General features: G+C 55.1%; 1 protein-coding gene across 2 annotated transcripts; it reads right to left on the bottom strand.

The window, feature by feature from the left end:
• Window positions 1–1,722: 1,722 nt before the first annotated feature.
• Window positions 1,723–25,173, bottom strand: SH2B2 (SH2B adaptor protein 2). Of its 2 annotated transcripts, none has more exons than XM_041482605.1 (10): window positions 25,113–25,173; window positions 24,156–24,285; window positions 14,590–15,477; window positions 12,079–12,180; window positions 8,311–8,402; window positions 6,124–6,218; window positions 5,771–5,953; window positions 5,460–5,653; window positions 4,565–4,736; window positions 1,723–4,166 (listed from the first exon to the last, which is right to left on the bottom strand). In XM_041482605.1, the coding sequence occupies exons 3-10, from the start codon at window positions 15,448–15,450 to the stop codon at window positions 3,853–3,855; spliced, it is 2,013 nt and encodes a 670-aa protein (XP_041338539.1). In that variant the 5' UTR covers window positions 15,451–15,477; window positions 24,156–24,285; window positions 25,113–25,173; the 3' UTR covers window positions 1,723–3,852. The 2 variants fall into 2 exon arrangements, with proteins under 2 accessions (XP_041338539.1, XP_041338538.1); XM_041482604.1 differs by having other exon boundaries at window positions 24,875–25,173.
• Window positions 25,174–26,635: the final 1,462 nt, after the last annotated feature.

Raw genomic sequence — 26,635 nt, forward strand, 5'->3', positions numbered from 1 at the left:
CTGCTGAGTCCTAAACACAACTAATCCCTAATGTTTCACCCTGTTCTTCCTCACAGCCACTTCTGCAAACACACAGCTTCCCACAGCAGGGCTGTGAATGATGAGCTGCCAGGACTTGGCCCTCCCGTGCCAGTCCCCATGGGAGGAAGGCAGAATGGCAGCCTGAGGACTGCAGGGAGCAGCTGGACCCACTTGCCCAGAACATGGCTTGTTCCAGCCATAGCTCACAGCCCCAGGAAACAAACAGGCAGCTGCCTGTCATCAGGCAGAGCCCTTGCAAACTGTGGGGCAAGAGACCTACGAACATCTCACTCTCAAACTCTCAAAGGGAGTTGATGCAGACTCTTGATGTATTCTGCATTATTTACTTTTAAAAAATAAAAAGTATTTTTTTATAAATACTTTAAAAAATCTGGGGAAAAGGGCAAGACAGTTACTTAGGTAATACAAAAATAGAAAGTATTTCATCAAAATACAAAGCCCACAGAATCAATCAGAGTGCTGGGCTGGGATCTGGGCAGGACTGGGGTCAGCGGATTTGCATTAGAACAGGGTAGTGTTTTCATAGGTCAGTTCGAACAAAACTCGGCTCCCTGATCTTTATCAAAGAAGCTCATTTGTGTTTCTGAGGAATTCTCTTTCCAAAGGGATCCTTCTGGAAGCACTGCAATCCTTTGCTGAGACAGAACCTGCACGTCAGGCGGGAGCAGCCGTGGAGCTCCAACACCCACATGAAACGTGGGCAGCTGCGCCGCTGAAATCCCTTTGCGTTTTTGTCCTGCTCATGGTATGTGCCAGGGCACGGCTCGGCACCAGCATCCCAGCCCTTCTCCAGCCCTGGGCAGAGGGCATTGCTGGCATGGAATCCAGCCCACACGCTGAGGCTGCTTTCCCCTTGTATCGCCATCAAATCTCTGCATTCGATGCTGTTTTTTCCTGCCCCTGCCCTTCCAGACCCTGTGAAAGGAAAGGGATGTTTTCCAGCAAGCCTGATGCTGTAATTAGTCAATTTGCTAATAAGCTGAGGTGTGAATGGCTTTCTGCGAGGCAGGAGGAGCAGCTGTCCCGCAGGCACAGCCCTCAGTGTCACCTCCCCAGCTGCCCAGCTCCTGATGGATGAGCTCTCCAGGAGCGGTGAAAAGGCTCTGGTGACTTTTGGGGAGGGAATGTTTTTGTGAATGGATCATGACACAACCATGGCCTGATTACCGAGCTGAGCAGCTCCCTCCACCCCCCCAAAAGCCATGTGTTAGCTGCGTCTGTCACTGCTTAGCTGTCACAGTACAGTCTGGGACAATGCTCCAGTTTTCCCAGGGGATTCTCAGCAGAAAAGAGCACACTAGAAAGACATACAACGTCAGAGCATGAGGCACAGTCTCCCAGGAGAGATGAAGGCAGGAGGGGGAATGACAGGCCATGGGGAGCTGCTGGGAGATGCTAGCACAGGCCTTTAGCCCAGGGCTGCTCATTCTCAATTATCCTGCTGCTCGGGGGATGGACCACTCTGACTTGCACTACTGACTAACCAGACAAAGTAAATAACAGACTGGAAGGAGAGGAAACCCTGTCCTCTACAGCCTGGACCCACCCTCCTCCTCCCTCTGCTCTCCCTTCCTCCTCTTCTCAGTGCACTCCAGCAGGCAGAGACAGACCCAGCCTGGCCCCAACTGCCCAGAGACAGCAACGAGGTCTGCACACATGAGACATGACAGCATCTTCCCTCTGTTTTTCTTTTTTTTTTTTTGGTAGCAAATCCAGCAAAGCCCAAAGCTCTTGCTCACATGCTGTTGTTTTTGCAAGTGATTTTATTTTAAAACCGGAACTCGAGTTCTCCATTTGTTTAACAAGTCCCCCCCCCTTTCTTTTTTTAAATAAAATTAATTTATTCTACACAACAGTAAACTCTTCCAGACTCTTCCCTATTTACAAATTAACATTTTTTGCTTGCAGATCATCGCTTCCCCCTCATTTTCCTATCCTGTGACACAGAAAGTGAGAAACAAAGCCAAAATCTGAAGGTCTGTAAGGCAGTGCTCCCATCCAGCCTTCTGGATCCCACCCTTGGGGCTGGGAAGAACCAGAGTGACAATGTCTGTGTCAGATCTGGAGATCTCCCCTCATCCACCATGTGTGTTAAACCCATCAACCAAGGGCATCCAGCCTCTCCCTGCTCCTCTGAGCTGTGTTTTAGCTGGGCTGAGGAAGGAGAAACACCCTCAACAGAACAAACTGCTCCTGCTGCCCTCTGAAGGGATGTATGTTTGGGGAGAAGATGGCATTTGCTGCAGGAATGGGATGCACCAGGCACCTCACACATCCATGGGCCAGAAAGGCAGCTCTCACATCACAGGAGGAGGCAAGGAGCCTTGGAGACACCTCCCCTCTCCTCTTGTGTGTCAAGCACTGGGGATGTGCTTTGCTCGCTCAGGAAAGAAGGCACCTAATAAATAAAAACTTGGCCCAACCCAATTCCAGGCAAATCCAAGGTTTTTTTTTGAGGTTGTGGCTTGGCTTGTACCTCTTTGAACTAAGTGATAACTTCTAGCAGCTGGTAGGGTCTGCTCCACCTGGAGACCTGTCCAGACACTCCAAAGCCACCTGGCTCATGTCCTGTGAGCACTGTCACTCCTGTCACTGCCACATGAGCAGCAGGTGTGCTGGTGCTGGGTAACACAAGCTGTGTCAGCCAAAACAAGGGGGATGTGCAAACACTTTGTCTGCAAGCAAAGCTGCCCTTCTGGAGGGTCTCCCACCCCACATGAGGCACAAACCCTGGCCAGTAAAACCATCCTCAGGGCTCCCATGACCTGTTGGAAAAGAATCAATGTAGTGTTTTTACTCCTGGGAGATCAGCCAAGCAGGAATACCTGCTTTTACCTGCAAAACAAAGCTCTCCCTCACCTCTGGACACAGCTCCTGGCCTCTGCCTGATGCCCCAGATATCCCAAATGACCAAAAACTGATGTAAAGAGGAGGTGGTGTCATATTTTCCAAGGTTTGCCTTGAGCAATGGAAAATGTTGCCCAGTTGTGGCAGAGAGCAGGCAGAAGGCTGATGCCCTTGTGGAGAGCTTAGGTTTTGAAAAATCAAGGAAGGGAGGATGAAAGGGTTATCCAGGGATTCTGTTAGTACAGCAAGGAGAGAAAGGAAACAAAGGAACAGAAAAGGCAGAACAGCAGGAAAACCCTTCCTTGAATGCAATTCATTAAGCTTTGGACAAAAATCTTCTTCTGTCAGAGGGTAGGAAACATGTGCCCCAGAGGGAGCTCAGAAGCCAGACCAGATAAACCCTCAGGCCTCTGCAGCAGCGCCCTCAGTGCTCCATGTGTGTGAGAAGAGTTTCTGCATGGACATCTGACACATTTCCATGCTCATCCCAAAACGCCAGAGTCCCTCAGCAGCTGGTTGGCAGGGCGATGGTGCCAGAAGGATGTTGGCCATGCTGGGCTCTCGCCCCAGAGGAGACATGCCAAGGTGCTTTGGCTGGAGGATGGAGCCTGTCACAGCTTCGGGCACCATCCCACAATGGTCACACCCAGGAGGAGATGCAGGGAGCCCAGCTCAGCCCTGGGAAAGCTCTTGGTCCGGAGGGAAGGAGAAGAGGCTACAAGCTCTCAAATGGCACTGACTCTTTCAGCCTCCCACACCTCCAGCACTGCCCCAACCCCGGGGCTGGCACCAGGTCCAGCCGGGACATTGCCCACCGCTGACACAGCTCCCAAAAGCAGCAGGGAGCGAGGAGGACCTCCCGGCTGGGTCGCTGGTGGTGGCAGGAGGAGGTGGCGAGGCCGGTGCAGCGGTGAGGGGCACAGCTGCCCGCTGTCCCCAGCCAGCAGCCCCAGCCCGAGGGGCTCAGTAGAAGGAGTACTGGTTTTCCACGGCCCGGGTGCGGCTCCGGGCGCTGTCAGCCTCGTGGTAGTCCTCGGCACTGGCCGCAGGAGGCTCCGGCCGGCGCTCGGCGCTGTCGCTGCGGCTCCGGGGGCCCAGGGCACCCTCCAGGCGGTGGTAGGGTGCGGGGACAGGGACAGTGGGGGCCACGGCCACCCCCTCAGCGGGTGGCGGCACCGGCGGTCCCGAGGGTGCTGTGCTGCAGAAGTAGTGTGGAGGTGGCAGGTCGACCCGGCAGCCCGGGGGCTGTGACACGAGGGGTGGCGGGGGGCCGGTGTCTGCAAGGGAAAAAGGAGCTTGACCCCTCCTGTGCTGCCTGCGGCACCCTCCTCCCTCTCTGCTACTTCCCCACACCCCCTCTCCATCCCTGACTCTGTTCTCCAACCCTCCTTCCCGCTCTCTCCCAGCACAGCAGGATGCTCCGAGCCTGCAGACCTGTCTGCTCCTCTCCTGCCCCAGCCAGGGCACTGACACCCACAGCCAGGGACAGGGGTCCCACCAACACAGCCCCGCTGCTGCGTGGGCCACAGTGCCCGCCTCCAGTGGGTGACACCCACCCTGGCACACCTCCAGAGCCACACACATCAGCAGGGCACTGCTTTAGGGAGGGAATCCCATGGATCTGTCCCTTTTAGGGACAAGATCCCAGCCCTCCCTGCCCAGCCCTGGCACCTACCAGGCTGCGGGCTCTGGGCCACCACGTAGCTGCGGAGGGTGATGTCGGCCGCGCCGCCCGACTCCAGCGGGATGGGGTGTGTGTGGAAGTGGCGCAGCATGTCAAAGATGGTCTGGAACCAGAGGTGCTGCACGTGGCACTGCCCGCTCTCGTTCAGCGACAGGCGCAGGTGCTGCAAGGGCAGGGGGCAAGGGGTGAGCTGGGGGTCGTGAGGGTGAGACTCACCCTTCAATCTGCAGGAGTCACCTCCATCAGCCAAGGAAGGTTTGCTCCTAACAGGATTGTTGTGTTTACCCTGCTGCAGGGTGTTTCCTGTAAAACCTCACTTGCTGCAGCCTCAGGAGCAGTTTGACCCCTGCTGGGGATGAACACTATAAAGAAACACTCAGAGAAGGGTGTCTGGGTATAAACCAGGGGCAGCTGAAGCTCTGATTCTGGGGTCACAGACAGCCTGGGAAAGCCTCTAGCCCACCTGAACTACTACTTGCAAGGTGACAAGAACAGGCAATCTCTGCTAGAAAAGGGACCCAGCAAAAAACTGCTTGTAGTTGGTTTTTCATAGTGCATCTGTGTATTTCAGGACACAGAACAGACAAGAAGAGGGCAGGGGAAGGTGTGCCAGGCTACACTGAGGCCCCATGGGTATTCATCCATATGCTCACGTGACAGGCACTGATCCAGCTGGGAAAGTGTAGAAGGGGCTGGGCAGGATGCAGAGGAGTCTTGGGGCACAAGGGCAGGTGGTCCTGAGGGATGCCCTGCTGGGGTGCAGCTCCCTGCAGAGCTGCTGCCTTTGGGGTCACCCACAGAGCAAGAAGGAACCTGAGGTGCTGGGCAGGGCTGACACTAACATTCACAGAGAAGCAGAGGACAAGGAGAAGCAGAGGACACCCACCTTGGCTTTGCCCTGGAAGTTGAAGGTCAGCACGTACTCCCCCGGCCGTGTCTCGCTCTGCCGGATGACGAACAAGCCGTGGCTGCGGGCGCCCCCGAACAGCACCAGCTGGGCTGCCTTGATCCGTGACAGAGTCCCGTGGAACCAGGGGAAGTCAGACAGGTTGATCTCAGCCTCGGCCTCGCTGTCCTCCCCTGCCCGCAGGGACAGCAGGTTTTTAGGGATCACCCCCTCTCCTCCCGCCCCCTCCTCCTCTCCCGCTGTGCACCCTCCCGAGTGAGATGCTGGGGCTGCATCCTGCATCCCAGTACCTGTGAGGTGCCCACCAGCAGTGGGGGAGGATTCCAGCGTCTGCAGGAAGCTTTCCAGTGGGACGTGGGTGAGGAGCTCCCCCAGGGAGTCCCTGCCGCGGCCGTGGGGCACGGGGACAGAGGTGGCCATGGCAGCATTGTGAGTGCTGGGCAGGGCACATCTCTCTGGTGGCCTGGGTACCTCTGGAAGGGAGATTGCAGAGGGATGAGTGCATGGCTCAGCATCACCCACCATCACTGGGCAAAGATGGGTGCTGTCCTGCTCTGCAGGCAACTCCTGGATCTTAGAGGCACCTGAGGGCTAGGTCATGGCGCTGAGGGAGTCCCAGACTTTCCCAGATGTAGTTCCTTACCGTCATTCAGGAACTCGCAGCTGGATGAGGTTGTCCTGCCTGGCAGACAGGGACCCTGTGCACAGGACACCAGCTCAATGTCGTCCCCACTGTCCCTGGAGGAGAGGACAGACAGAGACACACACATGTGGCACCTCCACTCACTGGCATAGAATGGGGATTTGGCCAAACAAAATTCCAGTGTGATCCAAGAGCACATCCTATTGCCCCTGAATTCCTCCCAAGGGATTGCCACTGCACCAACTGCATTGAGAGGCAGAGCAGCCACCAAACATGATTTCTGGGGGTGAGAAACCAGCGTGGGAAGGACTAAGCCCTTGAAAGCCCACACTGCATGGGTCATGCTGGTCGGTTCCAGCTGCAGGATTTTGTGGGTTTGGAAGGAAAGCTGTTACCTTGACTCTCAGTGCTTTGCACCCACACACCTTCCCACCCGAGGGCGCTTTCACTTTCACCCTCTGCAATGGGAATTACCCACCCACGGGAATTACATCCCTAAAAGACATAAAACACTAAGTCAGGAGGCCTGGAGCAAGACAGCAAGTGGGAATAGAGCCAGGGAGCCACTCAGAGCATCCCTGTTGCCAGCCCTCCCCGTGCACTCCAGCACCCTTCTTGCACAAGCATCCGACTTGCTCCACATCCTATTTTTATCCCAGCCACCAGCAAGAGTCCGGAGCTGCCCACAGCACTCAGCTGCTCTTGCTTCACATGGGCCACGTGGGCACAAGCAGCGGGGAAGCTGCTGAATTATTTAGTGGCCAGTGAGTGAATCAGCCATTGGGAGTCATTCAGCTGCAGCCAGTTAAAAACAAGGGAGGAAGGAAACCAAAACCGACAGCGCTCTGCAGAAAAGCCGTGGCTGGGCGCTCCCGCGGCGGCTCCAGCACGCAGCCCTTGGCAGAAGCATCGGGAGCTGATTGAGAATTCGCTCTTGGCGCCGAGCGTGTGTGTCGGTGTATTAAACAGCTCATTATTATTTGCTCTGGAGTTCATTATTATTTGCTTTACAGTCACGTCCGGAGGCCAGAGCGGCCGGCGCTGGGCGCTAAGCAAACAGAAAGGGCTGGGAGGCTGCCAGGGGCACAGCGGGGGCTGCTGGTGCCTCGAGGGGAGCACGGCCGTGGTGCTCTGCTCCAGCTGGAAAACCAGCACTGAAACATGGAGCGAGGGAAAAAAGGCCTTTTCCCAGCCTCACATCAGCAGCCCAGCCTCAGCAGTGCTTCCTGAGTAAGAGAATCACTGAACAGGTTGGGTCAGAAGGGAATTTAAAGCTCATCTCATTCCACCCCAACCATAGGCAGGGATACCTTCCACTAGCCCAGGTTGCTCCAGGACCTGTCCAGCCTGGTCTTGGACACTTCCAGGGATGGGGCAGCCAGAGCTGCTCTGGGCAATCCATGCCAATGAATTACAGATTTCAGAAAACAGCAAAAGGAGCAAAGATCTGGAGCGCACCAGTGCATCCTCTCTGTGAGATGCAGCCTCCATGGTGACCAAATGCCTCCCCCTAGCAGGAGGGGCAAAGGCAGCCTGGAGGGAGCAGGAGCCTTTCCAAGCCTCTGTTCCAGGTTTGTGTGATGTTTTCACTGCTACAAGCATGGGCACCTGGATGTTCCAAAACTGTGCCAAGAAAGGCAGTGCCAGGGTTTCCCCAAGGCTGGGCCTGCCTGAGCCAGCTGAAGGGCAGCAGTACCAGGCACACAAACCTCCCTAACACAACTTGCTGCTTGTGCTGATGAAACAGCAGATAAGAAGTTTTGGCTGAGTTATGACTCCAATGATAACACTGATGCCATTGTGATAGAAATACAAATAAATCAATTCAACCAGCAGAATCTTAAATATGTCACAGATGCTAAGTGGGAAAAAAAACCATGGAAAATGGCTCAAATATGGTATAAAAGCTTCAGAAGGTGGGTGTTAGGACCTTCCTGCTTTGAGGCTGTGTTCCCAGGTCACCTGCCTCTGCTAGACTGAGGTACATGGGGCAGCGAAGGGTGAACAAATGGCCAGTGCTCCGCACCCCTGGCAGACACAGGCTGCTAACTCTGCCTCCAGACCTCTGCTGGTGTGAGCTGTGCACTTCCTGTGACAACCCAAGCAGCAAAAATTACATCTGGGTAACAGCCTGTGCTCAGGCACCACAGCTCAGCCCCACAGAGCCCCTTCCCCAGCAATCCTTACCCAGGGTCGATGCAATCCTGGATATCAGCCACCCACGAGTGCTTCTGCAGGGAGTCGATGGTCTCCAGGATGTACTCGGCCCCATTCTCCACCTGCAGGCCATGTGGGATGGAGTCAGCTGTGCCAGGGTGCTGCCCCTCACCCCGAGGCAAAACACACCCCACAACCCAGCCAGACCCCCTGAACAGCACCTCAGCTGAGAGGAGAGGGTCAGTGTCCCACCCCACCCCAGCACAGGGGTGCCAAAAGGTGACCAGAAAGATGCATCCAAGATGACCCCTGGCCACATCTGGAGCTCAGAGGAAAACCCCACCACACTACTATCAGCAAATACAAGTTTTTTACAAGGTTTTTACAACCTCCATGGAAAAAACACAGCTGGCTGGCAGCATCAGGGTACATGGCATTATGCCCAAACACAGACAGCATCCCTCACTCCTGGGGCACCTCTGTGTCCCCCCAAAACTAGCTCTGCACAGCTACAGCAGAAGCCACACTGCTCTCTGCCCCAAAACCCTGCCAGACCCCAGGAATTTTAAACCTCTCCATTATTTTTCCTGCCTGCTGGTCCATGAGGCTTCTGATTGCAACAGAGTGGGAGAGAAACACCCTTTCACAGGAAAAAAATAATAAATAAAAATTAGACACAAATGAGCCTCCAAATTGTCCAGCTCAAGGGAGCTGTGCCTTTCTGGGGCCAGGCAGAACCAGAAGCTCCACATCAGTGGACTCAGATGCCATGGGATGCTGTGTGCCTCTGGCAGGTTTCCCTGCATCCCTCATGGAGCCTTAAACATCATGTTCCCGAGGTGGCAGAGCAGCCCTGATTCCGGGAGGGTGTCACATTGCCAGCTGAGACAACCTCCAAGCAAATTCAATTAATCACAAACAACTGAATCACTGTCCTGAAAATAAGCAGGGAGGGCAGGAGCAGAGCTCTGGCTGGGGCTGAGCAGTGACCTGGACCCTGTCCTGAGCAGAGGTGGAGGGGAGTAGCAAAGATCCCCCTCCCCAGTTTGTTTAACTTAAGAAAGGATATTCTCTGGCTTTTTGAGGGCAAGGCATGAAGCTGACGTGAGAGATGGGGCTGCTCACTCATGCAGAGCGTGACAGCAAGCAAAGCACGTGCAGGGCTTGGGTATTTTGCAAGCACCTGCTTGTGCAATGGAAAAAACTGCATGTGCTTGGTGTCTGATGGGCTCTGGGGACACGCTGGCTGCTCATTTTTAGGCAATCTGGCAGGAACTATTTCAGTGTGGCCTCCCCAAACAAGGCAGGGGCTTTTCCACCCATAGTAACATCCCTAACTGGGGCAGGGGCTTTTCCACTCATCATAACCCGTGTGTTGTGTGTGAAGGTGGAGACTGGGCTCCCCATCACACAGAAAGGGAAACCACAGCACCCAGCCTGCCCACCTACCTGCCCCCCAGCACTGAGGGTGCTTCAGACCCTCTACAAGTCCAGCCAGCAAAAGGGGGATGGAAGAGCAAAAAATGTCCCAGCAAAAAGGACCCAGGCAGAAAATGAACCACCAAGTAATAGTGGATGTGAGAAAAGGGGAGCAGCATCCTGTGCCAGCAGCTGGGAGGGGAGAGCAAAGCCTGGCTGGGGGCCCCCATGCTGTGCTTGCTGGCTCTGCTCACTCAAAGGATCAATTGTGATCAATTCCCCCGTGACAGGGTGAGAGCCAGGACAGGGCAGGAGCAGGAGGTACCTGGTGAAGCAGGTATTTTCCAGCTGGCAGGGTTTGGAGCATTCCAGAAGTGCATTAAAGGAACAGCTGGAGCAGTAACCAAGCTCTTAGCAGTGGGAGAGGAGAGACCATGTCTGGCTTCAGAAGACGGGAAGAGGGCAAGTGCAAAATTTCCCTCCAGCAGCCAGAGAAACCAACGCTCACAGGCACCCAGGAGGCATCCCAGAGCTGAAACCCCCAGAAGGGATCAGCCATGACCAAGCCCATCTGCTCATGCTTGTGACAGATCCAGGGATAGGGAGAAGCAGTGGCACATCCTGGGTGTTGAACACGCTTTGGACAATGATGTGATGCATTTGAGGTGGGGCTTGTAAGGGGATCTAGAAAACGTGACAAGAAGTAGCTGATGAGCCATATTCCAGGAGCAGAGATTGATGGCTGGTGGGTTGTCAGTGGCCAGTGGTCAAAGGGATTGTCAGTGGCCAGTGGTCAAAGGGATGTGCTCCTTCCCATCAAAGGCTCTCTGTGCATGCTCCTCAGTGAAGAGCACAAAAGAATGCGAGGCTACCTGATCAACTAATGGATGACATCACAATGAAAATGTGTTGGAGGACCAGGCAAGAATTCAAATGAACTTGTCAAAGCTGAAGTGGAAGAAGGAGCTGAAACCAGCCTCCAGTTCAAGGACAGGGTGAGCCCTGGGCTCAGAGTGCTCGCTGTGGGTGTGCGGGCTGGGGAACCACGGCTTGGGAGCAGTTCTGCAAAAACCATCCCAGAGTTACACCAGCCCACAGGCTGCATGTGAGTCAACATCATCATCATCATCATGGCGTGAGGAAAGCAACTGCATCAGCTTGGGCTGGACAGAGAGGAAGAAGAAAGGAGAAGCAATCCTTCCCATCTGCTCTGGGCCATGGCCCCACGTACACTTTGGGGCATTCCATCTCCAAACCCTGCAAGGAAAGCAAGGAGGATCTTGGGCTGGTCAGTCTGGAAAACAGGAGATGCTTGAGGCTGGCCTTTGAGGCACAGAAAACAACAGCTGGATGAGCCTCTGTGCCCATGGCAGACACTGACCACTGCTGAGGCTGAATAGCAAGAAGCCCTTGGAGAAGGGAAGGTGCCAGAAGTTGTGTGACCTTGACAAGGAGCTGGATTTGATGGAAAAGAAATTTCTCCTGGGAATGTGTGCTGGGGCCAGGTGGGTTTCAAGGCCTGGGAGCTTTCACAAAGCCAGGCTCAATTTTCCCCCTTTTTTCCTTTCATAGTTTTCTAAGCTTTCAAGCAGGTTCATTCAGCTGGGAGGCCTGATCTCTCTGCTCTGCTTTGCCACACACTCTTGGGGAAAAGCCTCAGAGAGAGAGGTGTTTGTTTAGAAGAGGAAGAACACAGAAATGCTCAAAATCTAATGATCCATCACTGTCATGGTGTCCAAGACCCTGCAAAATTCAGCCCTGATCTGCCATGACAGGCTGTTGTCTTCCAGCAGAACAGGAAGCAGCACTGAGCTAATTAATTGCATGATAGGGAAAATTCTGAAGAAAGACTTTCACTTTCTGCTCATGCCCCCAGACTCATGTGTGGTTGATCCCCAGGGTCTCATTGGTCCCAGAGAGCTGTTCCCACAGGATCACTAAGGCTAGAAAAGACCTCCAAGACCATCAAGTTCAACCTTTGACCAGATGCCACCTCATCAACCAGACCACAGCACTAAGAGCCATCACACTGTGTCAATGAAACAGCCACCACATGTCACCGCTCCGGGACAGCAACAGCCACAAAACCACAAGCAGCTGCACCAAGGAGCATTTTCCCTTGCAGGTTGTCTCAGGTCACTGATTCAACCCATCTCCTGGTGACACAGAGAAGCCAAACCCCATGGTGAAAGCCAAACAGCTTGATCCCAAAACAGCCTGGTGTCAGCTGGAGCAGGCAGGGATCCTGTGGGGAGCATTCGTGCTGTTGGCATCTCAGCTCTGAAAACCAAAGCAACGATCCCTTGGGGACTGAGCCTCCTGCACTGCAGGGTGCAGGTGCAGAGGGGGTTCCTGTAGGGACCCACACCCTGCTCTCACCTTTAGGACAAAGGTGTTGTCTTTGTCAGGCATCTCCAGGGGCATGGTGGTGCGCACCTCGATGATGGCCGACAGCGGGATGCTCACCTTGGGTTTGGAAGCCTGAGAAAAGGAAAAAAAAAATAGCAAAGAAAATAAATGAAAAGAAATCAATGAATTAAAAAAAAAAAAAAGTCACTCAATTGAATCAAACTGTCCCTGGGGACAATGCAGCAGGGCTCTCAGAGGCAAGATCAGCTCAGCCTGTGTGGTTATTACAGAGGGGGAATAAACAGCATTGATTTCCCTCCTGTGCCTGATAACTCTGAGCTCTGTGAATTAAACCAAGAGGAGGCCCAGTGGAAGACAGGGAGGTGCTTTTAACTGCCAAACCACCCTCCATGCTCCAGCACAGGCTGATGTGCCAGCTCTGCCAACACCACTTAATTTCTCTCCATTTTCAATCCTCTCCCGATGGAGAGAGCTGTGCTATCTGATGGGGGATGCTTCCCATGCAGAAAGCAGCCCCGTTTCTCCAGCACAGGAGCAGCATTTCAACCAAGCAGCTACAACACAGCAGCCTCAGCCATGCAGGGAATTTTAATTACATTAAAATCAAGAAAAATGAATTTCCCCCAGGGCCCCTGGCACCCGCCGGAGCCTCGGTGGGGAGGCAAGACCCGGTGCCTCCCACTCCAAGTGTTTGCTGAGCAACAAATTCCCCAGATATTTGTTTTAATTATAACAAATCCCCACAAAGGAGCTCGTGGAGCTGCTCTCCAGGGCTGGTCCCCTCCAGGGCTCTGGGATTTGGAGCACTGCAGCTGCAGGAAGAAGAGAGGAGATTTAGTCACCAAAACCTGCGCCTGGTGCCGTGGATGCAGTGGGTGGGATGAGCAGCAAGGAGCTTAACAAATCCCCACAAAGGAGCTCGTGGAGCTGCTCTCCAGGGCTGGTCCCCTCCAGGGCTCTGGGATTTGGAGCACTGCAGCTGCAGGAAGCAGAGATGAGATTTAGTCACCAAAACCTGCGCCTGGTGCCGTGGATGCAGTGGATGGGATGAGGCCAGCAAGGAGCTCCAGGCTGCAAGTTACCAATAACGGGCTCAGTTCCCATTTTTATTGGGAAATAAAAATAAATAAATCCAAGACAGAACAGAAACTGCTTTTTTCCCTTGCAGGATGTTTTGTTTCTGCCAGCCCCAGAGCCCCAGTGCTGCCTGCAGACACGTCTCAGCCGTGCAAGGCTCTGCCCATCCCTGGGGAATTTTTCCATCTTGGTGTTTGCACAGGAGAAGGTCAGAAAGGAAGCAGCAGCTGCTTCGAAAGGAAAGGAGACAAGGTGATAATTCACCCATGAGCCAGAAAAGGGTCTTAGAATCACAGGATGATTTGGGTTGGAAGGGACCTTAAAGAAAGATCATCTCATTCCAAACCCCTCCTTTCCAGGAGGGTTCTTCCCTTTAAAGGTTTACAGACATGGCCATAGTTTTTGTAGGGTCTGTGTAAAAACAAAGCTGTGGGCTGCTGAAGCAAAAATCAGTTTTCTTCCAGCTGTGCCAGACTGGTGCCACTTTTACATTTGCCAGATGGAAAGCAAGATGGGATGAGAGGAGAAAGCTGTAAACCAAAGTGGGGTGTGATTATAACAGAAGAGCAGACAATGTTCATAAAAGTTGCCATAAAATAATTTCAAAATTGATTTTTAGAGGCAAATCAAGATACACTAAAAAAGGAATCCCTCTATGAGCTCTCTCTTAAATGTTTTAAGAGCAGCAGTTGTTCCATTTTAACCCAAGTTTATTTTCTCTTTGGTGCAGCTGATACACCAGGCTTCATCAGATTCTCCATCCACAGAATCACAGAATAGGTTGGGTTGGAAGGAATCCTTTTCCACCCCCTGCCATGGGCAAGGATACCTTCCACTAGCCCAGGTTGCTCCAGTCTGGCCTTGGGCACTTCCAGGGATGGGGCAGCCACAGCTTCTCTGAGCACCCTGTGCCAGGGCCTCAGCACCCTCACAGAGAAGAATTTCTCCCAGTGTCCCACCTATCCTTACTCTCTTTCAATTTATAGTCATTCCCCCCTGTCCTGTCACTCTCTCCAGCTCTTCCACGGACTCCCTAGTGGGCACCATGGACATTGGGGTTGTTTCCTTCCAGCCAGACCCCATTCCTGGGCTGGGGAAGCCCTCAGTCCAGCCCAGAGCAATGCCCACCATCTGTACCCATGCTGAGCTGCTCTCCAGAGAGATGCACTTGAGTTCAAACTCATGTTTTATATTTTCTCCAAAGGTGAAAGGCACAGACTGACACCAAGAGTGCAAGGTTCATTTTGGCCTGCAGGTTGGATGGGTTTCAAGCACATTTTCCCATCCATTTGCACCTCAGCCACACAGCACCAGATCTCCCTCTGGACCAGAGCTGGATTTCAGCCCAGCTCAGCAGTGGAAACAAAAAAATCCCCAAAAGCAAAGCCCAACTGCTGCTTGAATTTCTCATAAAAGCAACGGTGGACAAAAGCCAGGACTTACCTTTGGAGGGACATAAAACTCCAGGAGGAACCTCTCTCCTTCCACCTTCACCGCCTTGCGGAGCAGGAGGCGGCACTTCTGCCACTGCGAGCTCCCCACACAGTTCGTGTCATCGGCCACCATGTAGCGCAGCGTCCCCTCCCTCTGGATGTCCACCAGCTCCACCTTGGACGAGGGCACCTTGGACAGGCGCAGCTTGTGTGTCCATTTCTCCCGAGGGTCCCCAGGCTCCTTGCCCCCGGCCGCCCACGGCTCCCTCTCGGCTCTGCGGCCGCCCAGAGCAGCCTCGGCGCCCGGCTCCGGAGAGGATTTGCGGTGCCACATCTCCTTCATGCCATCCACCACGCACAGGCTCATGTTCCTCAGGGAGAAGCCTTTCTTGAACTTGGGCTTGGCAGCAGCGTGGATGGAGACGTCCTCCGAGCTGCGGGACTGCCCGTAGGAGGAGACCTTGTGAGCCTGCACCTGCTGGGCTGGGGTCAGGTACCGGCTGGCGCCCAGCGGGGCGTCCATGCTGTCCAGAGACTCCGTGGACGTCTCCTCCTTCCTGGGGGTGACCTCCCGCCCGTAGGGCACGTGGCAGTTCTGCAGCCCCACGAAGGGCACGATGTTGTACTTGGTGGGCGAGTCAGACACGAACACCCGGCTGACCTCCAGGCTGAAGATGTCCAGGAAGTTGGCGGTGAAATGGTGGGAGAAGGAGGTCTCTGCCCCGGGGGTGTCGTAGTGGGGGTTCTCCTTCAGGAACTGGCAGAACTTCTGGGCGAAGTCCACGGCGGCTGCCTGGGCGTGCAGCTTGCAGAACTCCCTCCAGTCGGGGAGCGGGGAGGAGGGCTCCTGGCACAGGGCATCGCCGTTCATGGCTGCCCCATTCCACCTGCCGGCGGGCTGCGGGCAAGGACACGGCCTGAGAGTGGCACAGACAGGGACAACCCAGCCTGTCCCCCAAAAACAGGGACATGGGCAACCCAGCCTGTCCCCCAAAAACAGGGACATGGGCAACCCAGCCTGTCCCCCAAAAACAGGGACACGGACAGCCCATCCTGTCTCCCCACAAATGGGGACATGGACAACCCACCCTGCACCCCCAAAGGGGGTACGGACATGGACAACAACCCTGACCCCCAAAATGGGTTCACCCCTTGCCATAATGCCAGAGCTGATCTGCAGTTCCAGTGCAAAGGAAAATGCTGTGGGAAAGTGTCTGTGTGTCGCTCTCTCTCCACCTCAACCACTAGGAAAAAATCTTGGCCCTGGCAGCAGCCATAAATTGTACTTATTTTACGATTATGACCATGCAAAAGCATTATTGATTTCTCATGAAACCGCTAAGGAGTCCCCGAGTGGAGGAGCTCAGGGGCATTTTCCTGCAGGATTCCTCTCACTCTGTGTCTGCCTGGGCATGGCACAGCTCTCCATAGAGGGATGGAGCACTGGGAGTCCTGAAGTATCCACCCAGGGTAGCACCCTCCCCTCTGCACCCCACAGCCAGTCCTTCTCTTGCTCTCCAGTCTCTATTTCTGCTCTCATCCTTTGCCACATCAATTTTGGGATTTTGCCCTCCCTGCTGAGCATCAGCTGACAGAGAGCCCAGGACAGGTCCTCAGCAGAGGCCCATGAGTAGGTGGGCTGCAGGGGAAAAGGAACAGAAGCCAGGCCCAGGAGCACACCAGAAGTTGATGGGAGCTGCAGACCAGACCTGTGAGCCCTTAGGACAAGCACCACTGTGCCCAAGCTCCACACTGGTCCTCCTCCCAGTGGCTGTGAGACTGGCAGGGCCCATGTACAGTCCAGCTTGGCTCTAATCATGTTGCACTTCCCAAATCTCTACCTGACTCTGGGCAGCATGAACAGCCTCCCCTGGGTGACCCCAGCAGTGACTGTATCTCAAAAATCACCTCTCAGTGCCAGAACTGCTCATGGCTGCTGGTGCTGGTGGGCCTTGGCTGGGGCTCCGCTGAACCCATGTCCCTGTGTCCAGACACCTTCCTTCCTCCACTCCAAGGGCAGCAGTTTGGCAAATCCACCTCAGCTGCTCAAACACAGAGCCCAAGGGTGCCTGTGGCTTCCCCGCTCCAGGCAGGGATTGTGCCTGTGGGATCCAGTTCTGGAAGGGCAGGACAGCTCCCCCGGGTTTTGCTGCTCTCCATTCACACAGCAGCTCTTTCCCTGGATTTTGCTGCTCTCCATTCACACAGCGGCTCTTTCCCTGGATTTTGCTGCTCTCCATTCACAGAGCAGCTCTTTTGCTGGTGAGGGATTACTCCTGCTAATAAATCACGCGCCGTATCCCGCCAGCAGCTTACATGGCCAGTAATTAATTACTGCTCAGCTGAACGGCACCAGCCACGGGATCGGGGCGGGCACTGGGGACTGGCATAACCCACTCCTTATCCTCCAGACCCCAGCCATGTCAGTCCCCAGACCCCAGGCAGGGCTGAGCCCTGAAGGCTGGGATTCAGAGCAGCAGCTGTGGCTGGGAGCTGGCTGCCATACCCCCAGCACATCCCTATGGATAGGAGTTCTCTGGGAGCACCTCCATCCCAGGAAGGGGCTCTCAACCCCCCCAAACACTGAGAAACCCACACAGCCAACAAAATCCCACCAGAAACATGATACATGTGGCATTTCTCACCTTTAAGGCAAGGATGCTGCTCAGTGCCCTGGCTGTGCCAAGGAGGCACTGAGGACAGGCTACACATGGGCCTGCACTGGCTCCTCACATCCCACAACAGCAGCAGAGCTCCAGCTCCCGCAGAAATCCCTGGCAAAGCTCTCCCCAGCATCACAGGGATTTCCCAGAGACCTGAGCAGGGAGCCATGCCAGCTGGGAAAAAACCCATCCCTGCAGTTTAGGAGCAGCCTCTGAATTTCCCCAAGAGACATCAGCAAAGCAGCAGAAAATGCAAAGCTGTTTGTTACCCGCCCAGCAAATGAAATTCCTAATTATCCATCCATCACCAAGCAGAGGATTTAAAGACTCTGCCCTTTGAATTGAAAATTCACAACCCCAGCTCTGCCATGGGCCAGGAGCTGCCCTGGCACCAAGCCATGGGCCAGGAGCATTTGGGCTCAGGGAGAAAAGGGCGATGAAAAGGAGTCTCCTGCTGCCAATCCAAGCAGTGACAGCCAGAGCAAGGGAGAGGGAAAGGGTGCAAAGGGAAAAGAGCAGGAAGGGGCTTCTGGGGGAAAGAGAAAGACCCTTGGTGATGGGGTTATTTGCATCTGCCCAGTGTGTTCAGCCCCAGGGCTCTGCTGGTTTCCCTCCCATGAATTTGGGGGAAAACACAGCTCCCCATCCCTCTCTCCAGCAGGGACTGGTGCTCAGGGCCTGCCTGTTTGAAACCAAGGGATGGCAAGCTAACAGACTCTGAGAGGTTAAGGGGGGAAAAACAAGAAGAAGAAAAAAAAGGCACTTCAAAAAAGATAAAGCCCCAAACAAAAAGCCTCAAGGAGATCCAGGCATGGCAGCCGGGCTCAGGCTCGGAGAGGCGCACGCAGAGGCATCACAGCATCTTCCTTTCATCTGCATGGGGATGACAGACTTTAAAAGGCCAATTTATAAAAATGAAGCCTAGAGGAGAGACATCTGGCAGGTCTGAGGAGGCGGCGGCGGGGATTACTAACCCTGTGCCACATATCCAACCCCCCTGCCCAGAGCACAGCCAGCAGCCCCCAGCCAGGATCCAACAGCACAGGCTGGAGTCATGGGGTGGTTTAAGGGCAGCCCCTGGGACTGCAGAGCCATCCCCGCCCCTGATTCACCTGATTTCTGCAGGAAGCAGGCTCCCAATTATCTGTGTAGATTTACCTTTAATCTGGATGCCTGCACTCCCCTCCATGCCAACAGCTCTGCCCCACTTCTTGAAATAACTTATCATGCCACAGACAGCATCCCCGGGCAGAGCGGTGGAAGCGGAGACGAAAATAAGCTCACGATGAAAATAAGCAGCAAATCTGCAATTGCTTTTTGGAAAGGGCCATCCCCTGCCAGCCCAGCTTCCTGAGGCTGCAGCACACTCCAGGCACCTTTCTAAAGAGCCAGATCCCTTTGGAAGTGCCATCAGCCCACTCCAGAAGTGGCTCAGGACAGCCTTGAGTCCTTGGCCTGGATGACACAAGAGGACAGAAAAATAAATACATAAAGTGGGGTAGTTTGTTGTCATGAAGAAGCCACAGAGTGGCAACCACAGCATCAGGCTGGTGACAGGCTCCTAACCCACCTGCAAACTCCTCCCAGGGCAGAGCTGTGCCTGCTGCCTCTGTCATTTGGGAAACTGAGGCAAAACTTGAGAAGAAAAGATAAAAATAAAGAACTTCTGGTGTTTGCCAAATGGAAACCCAGGCTGGGATGACAGGTGAGAGCCAGCTGCTGGCAGTGATTTGGGACACCTCTCCCACCAAGGTGTGCTGAGGCATCCCCTGCTCCGGGGGGTGGCACATAGAATCCTCTGAAAGCCTAAGTACAGCTACTGACCTCAAGAAGAAATGAAATTTAAACTGTCAGCAGAAGCGCAGGAGACCATAAAAAAACAACTCCCCAATGAAGCAGGAGTCAGGGAGCAACAACAAAGCCACTGGGATTTGCTGAACCAGAGGCGTGGGGAGGACCCAGCATCTAATGAGGTGTTAATAACCCGAATGCGCAACACCGGTCATGGGATGGCCAGCACAGCCTGCCCAGCACGGCTGGCTCTGATGGCTTTATTTAAGGAAACAACCCTAATAAAGAGATGTTTCCCTTCCACCCAGCGCAGCGCAGCCAGGCTGGGACAAAGTGATCCGAAACTGAGCGGGGAAAAGCACTGTCTGCTGGAGGATGTGAGCAGCGAGCTGCATCCCTCCATCCATCCCTGCATCCCTCCATCCATCCCTCCACCTGCAGCTGTGCTGGAAACTGCCAGCTCCACGCCAGAGAGCAACGGGAAAGGAAAAGGCAGCGCAGGAGGCAAAGCCTGGCTCCTGGGCAAGGAGATCCCAGCCCAGCCCCGGCTGTCCCAGTCCTGCAAGGCTGCTCGGTTTCCAGCAAGATCGATGCCACTCAAAGCTCCAGCTGGTCACCGCGATCCCGAGGGAATGACATGAGGAAACCCAGGCACCTGCTCTCCCAGAAAAGCGCCTGACCTAAGCGTGCCATGCCAGAGGAGATCCCCGAGTCACGAGCAGGTCGCAGAGCAAGGCGATACCCCCCGGCCCCCCCGGCGATGCTCCTGGCAGGCAGCTCCTGACACACGGGCAGCTCCCGGGGGAGCCCGCAGCCTGCCCGCACAAAGCCCAGGCACTGCCTGCCCTGGGCTCACGGCACAACGAGGTGCATTTCTTGCCCCTTTTCTCTTTTGAAGATGTGTCCCATCAGCACCTCCACCCCAAAACCTTGTCTGGGGAAGGGGAGAGCGGGGCAGAGCGAGCAGGCTCACACTGATCATCATCCCTGCTCCTGCTGTGCAAGCATGAGGGATGCTAGGAGCTGATCTCCCCCATTCCACAGCGGAGACCTGAAGCCTGACCTCCTCCCTCTGTCACCTCGAGGACCCTTCCCAGCCCTCCAGAGCTTTAATGGCATGCAGAGGCTGAGCTGAGGAACAGAAAACCATAGGGGACAAAAGCAGAAGCCACCTTTTGCTTTCACACCCCCCAGACCCCTGACCACAGCCCTGGCGTGGGAGAAGCTGATTGCTCTCCATGCTCCTCAGTACTCCATGTACTATTTATACTATTGTGATCTTAAATCAGACTGCCTGTCTGAACCAGATAGAAATGGAAACATTCCTTGTTCCTCTCATTTACTGGCCATCCCACTAAAATATTAATTGAACAGCATTTTGGCCTTAAATTTTATAGTCAAACCACCTGCCTTGAACCAATCCCTCAGCAGGAGCATGCTTTAACTCCCTGCCCAGATGGACTTCAGGGTCCACCTGTCACCTGCAGCTTACAAAACATTTTTCTGGAATGAAAAGGCTCCTTGTGCCTTTTTCTGCTGCCCAGTGAGGGTCCCACTGGCCAGCCCAGCTCCCAAAAAGGATGCCCCAAAGCACTCAATAGTGCTGAGTGGTAAGGACAAGGTTTTGGGGTGCAGGTGCTGATGGGACTCATCTTGAAAAGAGAAAATGGGCAAGAAATGAACCTTTCCTCCTCTTGCACATAAGGGTGTCCCCACAGCTCTGTGTGATATTCTGATTCCAACCCCACAGGAACCAATGCTCCTGAAAATGAGCAGATGGGCCCATGAGAGCTCCCAGTAAAACCTGAGATTTTCTCATTTTCCACTACTCTGGCCATACCACAGGCTGTTCCTCTCCCTCCCCTCCAAAATCCCCCGCAGTGGATGTTGTACTTCCTGTGCTGACAGCTGCTGGAAAATAAAGACAACTTCATAGATAAGATCCACTGGATCTTAGATAATCTTTTCTCTGAGTAATTCCATCCAGCTTGTAGGGAGCCACTCTGCCAGCCCACACATGGACATCACCCAAGCCACTCAACCCACTGGTGTTGTGGGAGCTGGAGGACACCTCAGCCATGGGGACAGGGTCCCCAGGGTGCAGTGACAATGATCAGCCAAGCTTTGGTGCATCTGGGCATCATGAATGCAGCTTGGGGCTTGGAGGCTGTGTGTTGTGTCTGGGAATAAAGCAGAGACACAATGCCCCAAAGGAAGAGCTATTGGAAAAATCAAATAAATTAAACCCCAGAGCTTTAGGTGAAGCAGGTGAGATGATGTTGTCCATTCCCCCTCACTCGGATGCCACCTCATGTGCCTGTCTCCAGCCAGAGAGCTTCCCACAGAAAACTGCCCAGTCCAAAGTCTATTTTTAACCACCACAATAGCAGAGCCTCCCCTGAGGAGCAGCAGAAGCCCTGTCCCCAACCAAGCAATCTCACATTTCCCTCGCTAAGCCTCGATTTCCTTCCGCCCCTCAGCCCACAGCAAAACCCTTCTCCTCCTCCTCTTGCCTTCCCATCCTTGGAAAACTATTTGCACATCCGTCCATCCATCCATCCCCCTCCGGGCTGGCGTGCTGTGGGTGCAGTGTCCTGCACACCTGTTACACATTAACCACTGACCTGGTACCTGTGGGCAGACCCTTCCTGCACTCAGAAATGCCAAACAGCAGCGGATCCACCTGCTCAGCCCCCTCCCCTGGATGCACCCCAAACTCTGGGGATTTAAAGAAAAAGCCCTGCAACATTAACCCAGCTGTACTACACAAAGCAAGTGCAAACTCTTTAGAAGAATTTACTCTTGCCCTGGGGATTGCTGTGCCATGGAGGAGCTCTTTGGGGGTTTTTGGGGAGAGAGCTGAGTGGATGCTCAACAAAGCAAATCCTGATGGATACAGCACAGTCATCACTGGGGATCCCCCATCATTAGGTCAGAGAAACCCCTAAGATTGTTTTTCAATTACAGCACATAATAAACATGAGATAAAGTTACACAGTTCTGTAGGAAATTTTCTTATTATGTTTTTTTTACGTTGCAGATCTAATTCCCCACACGCATCACTGTCTCATACCCGCCTGCAAACAGCCTTAAACTGCTGCCTAATGGTATCTGAGCTGGGGAAATTCAATTCTACCCAGCGCCTCACCCAGGACTGCTACAATCACTGCTAATTGCTTAAGTGGTGTATTAAGCAAAATAAAAATTCCAGTGGGCTTTGAACCCCCCCCCAACCAGATGATGCCAAAACACCCTGTTACAGCTGCCAACCCTGGCTGGAGATCCAACCTCAAGTATCTTTTTTCTCTTCACTGTGCAGGGATGCTCCTGGGCGGGCAGAGCTTCGTACCCAGCATGGCCATAACCACACCAGAGGGATCCGCAGGCTGTGTCCAGCTTTGCCATCCCTCTTGCCAGGGTTCTGGGTGCCATTGCAGCCCCTCTCCTGCCCCAGGGTGCAAATGCTGCCAGGACCCAGGGAAGCAGGGCACAAACATCTTCCCAGTGGGACCCTGGGGTGGTGCACACTGGGTCCCTCTCCTGTCCCCCACCTGTGGGTGTGGATGGATTTGGATGGATGTGGGGCTCCTGTCAAGTCTCATCCCAAACCCAGACCTTGCATGAGAGCAAGCAGATTCTCCAAGCCCTTCTGGTTTTCCCTTTAGCAAAAATCAGGTGTGGGATGCAGTGTTAGGCATGTTCTCTCCTCCTCTCCACCGTGATGGAGCCAGCTGAGATTGAGTTTCTGGGAGCACACCTGGGGGCAGGGCCCCCATGCTCCCTCTGCCTGCACAAGGACGTGGATCACTGAGCCAGGGACAAGTCTCCAACCCGATCCCAGCACCTCACTGGCATCCACGGGCAGGGAAAGCAGCTGAGGTCAAGTGAGGGCAGCCACAGGCAGGAGGGGAATGATGCAGGAACCTCGGGGCTGGAGGCAGTGCTCTGGGGCATCCCAGCCAGCCTGAGTCAGCAGGGCCAGCAGATGTGCAACCATCATCTGGTGTCTCTGCTTCTGCTGGGAAGAGGAGGAAGAGGAAAGGCACCAGCCAGCAACATCCTCATCTTGACGAGACGGGTGTTCTGCCTCCATGGAGGAAGGACAAGAGGAGGCTGGACAAGACCACGCTGCCATGAGGGTGCTCACAGTCCAGGAGAAGAGGGGACAGACCTCAGATCAGCCAGAAGAGGTGGCCCTGCAGTCAAGCAGCCACTGCAGCCCTGAACCAGCTGAGGAATGAGGGGATTTTAACCCCAAAGCCTTCACCAGACAGGGATGGGGACCAGGGCTGACACATCCCCCTGGTGACACAGGGGTCTGGTCACTGAGCTGGGTGAGACACCAGGCAGGGCTGGCAAACCTGTGTGCTCCCCAGGCTGGAGCAGAGAGGATTATGCAGCTTTTTAAAGGAAACACTCAGTGGTAGCCCTGGGCTCCTCTCCTGTGTTACAGTGATGGTGAGACACTGGGAAATACCACTGAAGGACACACAGGGAAGGTCCAAGGGCACTTGCCATCCCATCTGAGCAGATCTCCTAGAGCACACACCCACCTGTCTGTACAAATGTGCCCTCCCCCCCCAGGGAAGGGGGGCTGAGCATTTCAGAACAGCCTGTGTGGTTCAGGTGGATGATTCCTACTTAGAAAGGCATCCCCAGAAATCCATGGTCCTTCTCCACTCTCCCAACAACCAAACCAAAAATCCTCAAGGAAGGCAGTTCTGAGTAACCATAGAATCATTTAGTTTGGAAAAGACATGTAAAATCATCCAGTCCAACCATTTCCCCAGCACTGCCCATGTCCCCTAGTGCCACATCCACACCTCTGTTAAATCCTCCACGGATGGTGACTCCACCACTGCCCTGGGCAGCCTGACAACCCTTTCAGCAAAGAGATTTTTCCTAATATCCAGCGAAACCTCCCCTGGCATAACTTGAGGCCATTTCCTCTTGTCTAGTCAGCTGTACCTGGCTACACCTTCCCTTCAGGCAGTTGTAGAATCGAGAAGATCCCCCCTGAGCCTCCCTTCCTCCAGGCTGAGCTGCCCCAGCTGCTCCCCATCCACTCAAGGCCACAGCAGCAGGGCCCGCGGGGGGTTTTGAGGGCACAGGGTTATTTTACCTCCTTTCCCGTTCCAGTTCACAAGATCCCCGAAGCACCGGTAGCGTGGCTCTTGCAGGTCAAATGCATAACTTCAACCGATCAATTTCCACACTGGAAGGAAGTACCAGACCGGCTTGGAGGGAGGGACCTGGAAGGCAAAGGTTTAGGCTGTCAATCCCTGGAGCCAGAGCAATAAACCCAGGCACATCTCACCTCCCCCAAGGCACAGTCCAGCCGGGCTCGGGCCTGACTTCACCAAAAGCAGAAACAAGCAGCAGGGCCGGGCAGAAAGTCCCCCAAGCGTCCCAGGGGCCTTCCCGCGGCGCTGCCCGGGCTCGGCAGCCGCAGCTGCCCCGGGCCCCGCGAGGCACCGGCGCTGCTGAGCCTGGGGGCCTGCGACCCCTCCGGGGCACCCGCACCCCTCATGCAAAGCCAGGCACACAATACTGACTGAAATAAGGGACCACCCGTGCGGGGGGCTGCGTGTTGCCTGTGCCCCCCCTCCGGCGCTGCCATCCCCAAACCCCGGGGGAAACCAACCCATGGCTGCAGCCCCCCAGCCCCGGGGCAAAACCCCGTCCCCCGGGGCAGCCCCCATTCCCGGAGCAGCCCCCATCCTCGGAGCAGCCCCAGGCAAGGCTGCAGCCCCTCTCCCCCGGGGCAGAGCCGGCTGTACCCCATCACCGCCCCCCGCCCCCGCGGGGCCCGGGGCCGGCCCGAGCGGCGGCGATGCTCACCGGGAAGGGGGGCTGGCCCAGCCGGGAAGGGGGGCGGCAGGCGGCGGCAGCCCCGGCCCCGCCGTGCGAGGGGAGGGGGCGGCTCGGGGACCTCCCGAATGCACCGCGCCGCAGCGGCGGGGGGCGGGACCCTCCCCCGGCCGGGGGATCCGCGGCTGAGCGGGGGGAAGAACCGCGGATAAATACCCGCCCGCCGGTGCGGTGATGGTACCGGTGCCGGTACCGGAGATGCGCTCACCCGGCCCCGCTCGCTGCTGGGTTCGCCGCTCGGCTCGGCTCGGCTCCGGCCGGCCCGGCCGCCCCCCGCCCCGCCGGCAGCGCCGCCCCCCGCACCGCCCCCGCCGCCTTAAAGGGCCCCGCCCGGCCCCGCCGCCCCCGCCCGGCGCTCCGCGAAGGAGAACCGGGACACACCGAGCCGTCCCCGCCCAGCACGGGCTGGCCTGGGGCCGTGTCTGCGGGAGCGCCCCAAATTACAGGGGGCACCCCGAATCCTCCCCAAATCCTCAGGAAGAGCCCTTAATCCTCGGACGGGCTCCCCGACCCTCCTGGGAGCGCTGCAAATCCTCGAGCAGCACCCTAAATTTTCAAGGTGCCAAGTGTTCAGGTCCCCGAGATGCTCCAGATGCGCAGGTCCTGGCAGGGCTCCCCCGTGCTCTGCAGAGGGGCTGCAGCCTTTCCTCACCCCGTCTATCACCCAGCATTTGTCCTTGCGGTGCCCAGGAGAGGGGATTGGGGTGATCCCCCCCACACCCACATTCCCAGAGGGCACAAGGCAGGAGGTGTGACTGGAGTGGCTCCAGGAGGAGTTTTTGGCGTCTGGACCCAGCGCCCACCTTTGTCATCCTGCTGATGCATTTTGGGCACATCTCAGAGCACTTTCCCTGTCAGGGGATTCAGGACAGATTGAACCCCAGAACAGGGTGGGTCAGGATGGAACAAGCCCCAGGACAGGGGCACTGAAGCCCAGAGAGGTTTAAGGGATGGAGATGGAGGTCACACTGCCTCTGGGACCCTGCACAGCTCCCCAGCCTCCCCATGGTGTGTCCATGCATGGATAGGGATGAGTCACCATTAAAAAAAAAAAAAAAAAAAAAAAAAAAAAGGATTTGCAGGAGGAACAAATCCTTTTTACTTCTGTGAAGCACCTGTAGGATTAAGACAATGCTAGTTATATAAGAGGTGGAGAAGGGTGGATTTTAGCATTTTTGTTATTATTAATATTTATTTGTTATTCTTCCTTGCCATCCCATTACCCTGGCGGTGTATTCTGAGGAGATTTGGGGGAGAAGAAGGAGATTTGTTGCAGGGCTGGTGCAGAGTGATGCACCATTTGCTTTTTCTTCCCCCAAAGCAACAGGGGCCAAAGTGAACAGTGCAAAAGCACTGCTGAGGAGGCACAGCTGGGACAGGGACTCTTGATTTTCTCCATTATGGCTGGTTTGTGATGATTTTGGGTGGATTCTGTCCCTCCTGCTTCTGGCAGGTCACATTTTCAAGGCGAGGTTGGGCAGGACTTGGAGCAACCAGGTTTGGCAAAAGGTGTCCCTGCTCAAGGCAGAGGCTGGAATGAGAAGAGCTTTAAGTTTCTTTCCAACCCAAACCATTAAATGCTTCTGACATTCTCTGATTCCCTTCCCAGGGGCATTCTGGGGGGGAATGGATGCTGACAGAGAGGCTGGATCCCACTGCTGAGTGCAGGTAGCCCTGGGCCGCCCACCTTCACCCACCTCCCAGAGCAGCTGACAACGTGTTTCCACTCCC

This window comes from Pyrgilauda ruficollis, unplaced genomic scaffold (assembly GCF_017590135.1).
Source record: "Pyrgilauda ruficollis isolate IOZ18807 unplaced genomic scaffold, ASM1759013v1 scaffold59, whole genome shotgun sequence".
In the NCBI taxonomy this organism is placed as follows: domain Eukaryota; kingdom Metazoa; phylum Chordata; class Aves; order Passeriformes; family Passeridae; genus Pyrgilauda; species Pyrgilauda ruficollis.

What these genes read in the sequence shown, in the direction of transcription:
- SH2B2 (XM_041482605.1), bottom strand. Translation starts at nt 15,450, where the DNA reads ATGAACGGCGATGCCCTGTGCCAGGAGCCCTCCTCCCCGCTCCCCGAC. An exon ending in ACAACACCTTTGTCCTAAAG is followed by an intron (nt 8,403 to 12,078) that starts GTGAGAGCAGGG and finishes CATGGCCTGCAG; the next exon opens with GTGGAGAATGGGGCCGAGTA. An exon ending in CAGGATTGCATCGACCCTGG is followed by an intron (nt 6,219 to 8,310) that starts GTAAGGATTGCT and finishes CCTCTCCTCCAG; the next exon opens with GGACAGTGGGGACGACATTG.